General features: G+C 49.2%; 1 protein-coding gene across 1 annotated transcript; it reads right to left on the bottom strand.

Moving 5' to 3' along the window:
- Positions 1-2,992: 2,992 nt before the first annotated feature.
- LOC119319393 (ethylene-responsive transcription factor ERF038-like) lies at positions 2,993-3,987 on the bottom strand. Its single transcript, XM_037593877.1, has one exon. It carries the CDS (start codon positions 3,899-3,901, stop codon positions 3,215-3,217), a length of 687 nt encoding a protein of 228 aa, XP_037449774.1. The 5' UTR covers positions 3,902-3,987; the 3' UTR covers positions 2,993-3,214.
- Between the last annotated feature and the right edge of the window lie 580 nt (positions 3,988-4,567).

Genomic DNA, 4,567 nt, shown 5'->3' with positions numbered 1-4,567 from the left:
TCCTTTGACGGCTAAGTCGATGAGGCTGTGTGGGAAGGCTATGACCTACTTGTGGGAGTTGTAGTTTCCCTCTCTTCTGGCATTAGGATGGTCTCCGTTCGGTGGTGGCGACTGCTTCTTCATATCGTCCTCAGATCTGGTTCTTCGGATCTGGCGTTTTCGTGTGCAGGTTTGCCTCAACCGCGTTATTTTGCAATACGGAGCAGACAATGTGGCTATACGTCTTGGTCCTCCGGCTCCAATACTGATCAATGAAGGTTGGCCAGACTCGGCCTCGTCAAGAAGCGTGTGTGGTTTGTGTTCCCAGACTCCGTCTTGCCGAAACTGAGGAGTTCTAAAGGGCCTCTCTGTCGTTTTTTTCTTCTTCGGGGCGATGCTTTTCTATGCAGATCATGACCAACGGCGTCTTCCAGTCTACATCAGTGACTTCTCGGTTGCTGCTTTTACAAGCTCCTGCGTTTAAACAAGTCTGTTCCGCTGAGACGGAGACCCAAAGGCGGCAACAAGCTTTGCTCGCGGTGCATTGCCGGTGGATGCAGGAGAAACAAAACTTTGGCTGTCAAGTATTTGGATGTATTTTTTAATTTCTATAATGGTGTTTCTTTAAGGGCATGTGCTACTTGATATATGTCTTTTCGCCTTTTCACCAAAAATAGATCAGATGATTATTAGAGGTGACTTAGAAATAGAAATAGTTGTTTCTCAGGCGACAAAGAAATAACAGAGTTGTTATGGGAAACAAACGTCCTTCCATTCTACTGTTGGCCGACCCTCTCCACAATCGTCAATACTTCCTCTCTCTTTTTCAACAACAGAGATGGTCGTCTCGTGTAAGGGTGCCGACGCTCCAATCAAGCATGATGGGCCGTTGTTACCCGTACCTCTAGGAGTGGCTCCCATGGTTTGCGCAGTTTCTTCATAGATTTAAGTGGTCTTAGACTTGGCCCAGGCTGTTTCCTATTCAAATTCTCCCTCCTAGCTTCTATAATTTACCATGTCTCTAGGCTTTTGCTCGCCATTGTTCCCTCCCTCCTCCTTCATCATCATCCATCTCTTCTCCTTTCTCCTACCTCCTCATCCTTCATCCCATGGTCCACGTATGTCGCTCATCTCTTCCTAATCAAAGCACCGAAGGTTCGACGTGTAAGTTTTTTTGATTTAGAAATACAGTTATGACTTATGAGTGGATATATATTTTCAGCTTGGGACTGCATCAGGCGCCTGAGAAAAAGTAGTCAAGTCAAGATCCGTGTGAGCCGTTGGATTGACATCCTATGGCCATGGCTTCTTCTTCCTCCACCTCTCGATGCTGCCGCCAATCGACGCCGGCCTAACTGCCTATTGTCGCCACGCCACCCAGCGGTCGACTACGATGCCGTGCACATGCCTCGCCACCCCTCCACGTGTTGCCGAAGCCCCGGCCAGACCTCTAAACCCCGGCACAATCTCCGTCGTGGGCAACCTCCAAGCAAGCCCCAACACCCGAATCCGTCAACCTCCGACTCAAACCAGAACCAGGACTAAAGGCTCTCCACGTGGCCGGTCCACCTTTAGTCCCGGTTGGTAACACCAACCGGTACTAAAGGGAATTTTTTGATTTTTTTTATTTTCAAATTTCTGAATTATTTTAACCTCTAATCTCTAATCACCCCTCATCACTGCTCAATTTAATCTCTAATCACCCCTCATCATTCCAAATCATCTAACTTCCCGGACGGTCACCCATCCTCCCACTCCCCCAGCCTGAGCACGCTTAACTTCTGGGTTCTATTCTCCCTCGTTTCCAAGTCTGCACTCGTTGTTTTCCTCACAATAGTAAGATGTCAATCCTATTAGCCCTCAGGAGTTTAGCTTGAGCATGAAGTCACACATTTCACTGTTTGAGTTTGAAACTATTGTTCTAAAAAACAATAATTTTTTAGTAACACTAATATTTCTTGAATAAGTAGTTTGACCATTGTTTGACATAGTCTGACCAGATTTGACCAAAATTCAAAAAAACTGAAATAATTATTTAATAACACTAATATTTTTGAATAATTATTTAGTAACACTAATACTTCTTGAATAAGTAGTTTGACCATAGTTTGACCAGATTTAATGAAAATTTAAAAAAACTGAAATTTGAGCATAACTTTTTTTCCTTTTGGAATTTGAGGATTCTACAAATTTGCAAACAGGCCGTAGGCGGTCTCCATCGGATGTAACTTTTCGAGTAGATGCTTTTTCATATAAAAAACTTTTTAATCCGAGTTCATATGCAAAAGTTATGCCCATTTTACAAATTCCAGAGAGATTTTGTAAATAAAGTCAAAATTCATATTTGTAAATTTTCCCAACAACTAGACCACATATCACATGGGAAACTTATTTTATTTTTTTTTACATTTCCATCATTTTTTTTTTGTTTTTTCTAAAACTGAAAAGGCGGTCCACGGGGGGAGGAGGGGAGAGTTTGAAAATGGGACCTTTAGTACCGGTTCGTGCCATGAACCGGTACTAATGCCTCAAAACCCATTAGTCCCGGTTGGTGGCACCAACCAGGACTAAAGGTCCCGGTTCGTGGCACGAACCGGAACTAAAGGGCCCAGGTGAACCGGGACTAATGCCTTAGCCGCACGAACCGGGATAAATGCATCCATTGGTCCCAGTTCTGGACTGAATCGGGACTAATGGGCTTACCCGGCCTGGACCAAAGCCCCCTTTTCTACTAGTGCTGCCATGTCTGCTCTGACTCGGGATCGCTCCTGGCTCGGCCACTCCGCCTTGTCCTTCGCCCAAAAGCGATCAACCCTAATCGGAATTTCAGGCAACTGATGAATAGCAAATGCACACAAAACTGCATGCAGTGTCACTGCAAGATAAGTTGGCCAGTATTTTCGATCAGGAACACCTTTTCTGGTAATGCGGATGGGGAAATAGACTCGACATATGAACAACACCAGAGGAGCAAGTTCAAGAGTATGTGGCACGAATCACCATGTAAAGTAGCTGAGCTTTATTCAGTTTTAAGAAGGTATGAATCCACAAACTATCTTTAGCCTGCGATTCTACTGCAGTTGCCCTTTTTAGTACACCACGCAGGAGTCGATTTTACCAGTGTGCTCGGTAACACGCCGCATGCAGATCATCACCATAAACCCAACTTGGAACTGACATGTATGCCGCGTGTTGCCGGCCCGGTCCCTAGCTGCTCGTCACACGACACGGATCGTTAGTGCTCCCAGAGCAGCAACGGCGCCGGCTCGAACCGGAAGTCGTCGGCCCCGACGTCGTGCCAGGAGTAGGCATCATACGTCGAGGGAGGCAACGCGAAGCCGAACTCGTGAAGGAACTCCGGCAGGTCGAAGAGCGCAAGGTCAAGAATGTGGTCGTCCGGCAACGCGTGCGCTGCCGCTGCAGGTGCCGGCGCTGGCTCCTCGACCTTGGTGTCCGTGTCCTCGACGGCGTCCGCGTCCGGTGCGCGGTCCATTTGCGCGGCGAGCGCGGCCGCAGCTCGCACGTCCTCCGGCGCGGAGGTGGCGGGGCGGGGCAGCTGGTGCGCGGTCTCCGGGAAGTTGAGGTGCGCGGCGGCGCGGCCCTTGATGGCGAGCGCGGCGACGTCGTGGGCGCGCGCGGCCATCTCCGCGGTGTCGAAGGTGCCGAGCCAGATGCGCGACTTCTTGCGGGGCTCGCGGATCTCCGACACCCACTTGCCCCAGGCCCGCATGCGCACGCCGCGGTACGTCGGGTGCTTCAGGTCCCGCCGCGGCCGCTTCCTGCCGCCCGCGGCAGCAACGACGCCGCCGCCGCTCGACTCGTCAGAAGACGACGTGGCGACTGGGGAGCCGGGGTCGGAGCCGAGGCTGCTGCAGGTGGTGGAGGAACTGGACGCCGGCGACAGCGCACCCTTCTCGTCCATGGGTACGTACGTGGTGGTGGTGGTGGTGGTTCTGAGGAGAACTTGACACAGTGGTCACGGCTCGCAATCTCAAACAGTCAGGCTGTCTGGTGTATGCTTGTCACTTGCTACGCCTCAGGGCTTAAGAGTGAGCGAGATATATACTGGTATTTGTAGTGTCAGGTGGGCAACGGATTAGTATTAAATTATCGAGAGGGAAAGGTAGGGACTGGGAGTGCAACGTGTATACAGTACTTGTTTTTGCGTTCCCGAGGAGGCGAGGAAATGTGATTGTTATGCAGAATATGTTTATATATTAGTAGTAAAAAAAGGCTAGTTAAGCAAGATGACGCGGCTTTGTGGGAGAGCCATGGGTGACGGATTGGAGTTTGACTAGCTAGCATGTCAATGATCTCTTTTGGTACGTGCACAGAGAAAGGCTACAAGGGATTTTATTTTGATATTTTTTTTCTGTTTGATACACAATTTGTGTATGGATGGCAGTCAGGGTTGACGATTTGGGAGCCTGGAGCGCGTCATACATGATCATGGTTGCAGTCGGATAATTTCGACTAGGTCGGACATGACAGTATGACGGATGGACGTAAGTCGATTGGAACAGAAGACGGTGGTGAGATCGGCGACGACATAGGAGCGTGAAGCTTGTGCGGCTTCAACAAGACTATG

This window comes from Triticum dicoccoides, chromosome 6A, assembly GCF_002162155.2.
Source record: "Triticum dicoccoides isolate Atlit2015 ecotype Zavitan chromosome 6A, WEW_v2.0, whole genome shotgun sequence".
Classification (NCBI taxonomy): Eukaryota; Viridiplantae; Streptophyta; class Magnoliopsida; order Poales; family Poaceae; genus Triticum; species Triticum dicoccoides.
Note: the sequence above shows the minus strand (reverse complement) of the source record. Positions and strands in the feature narration are given on the sequence as shown.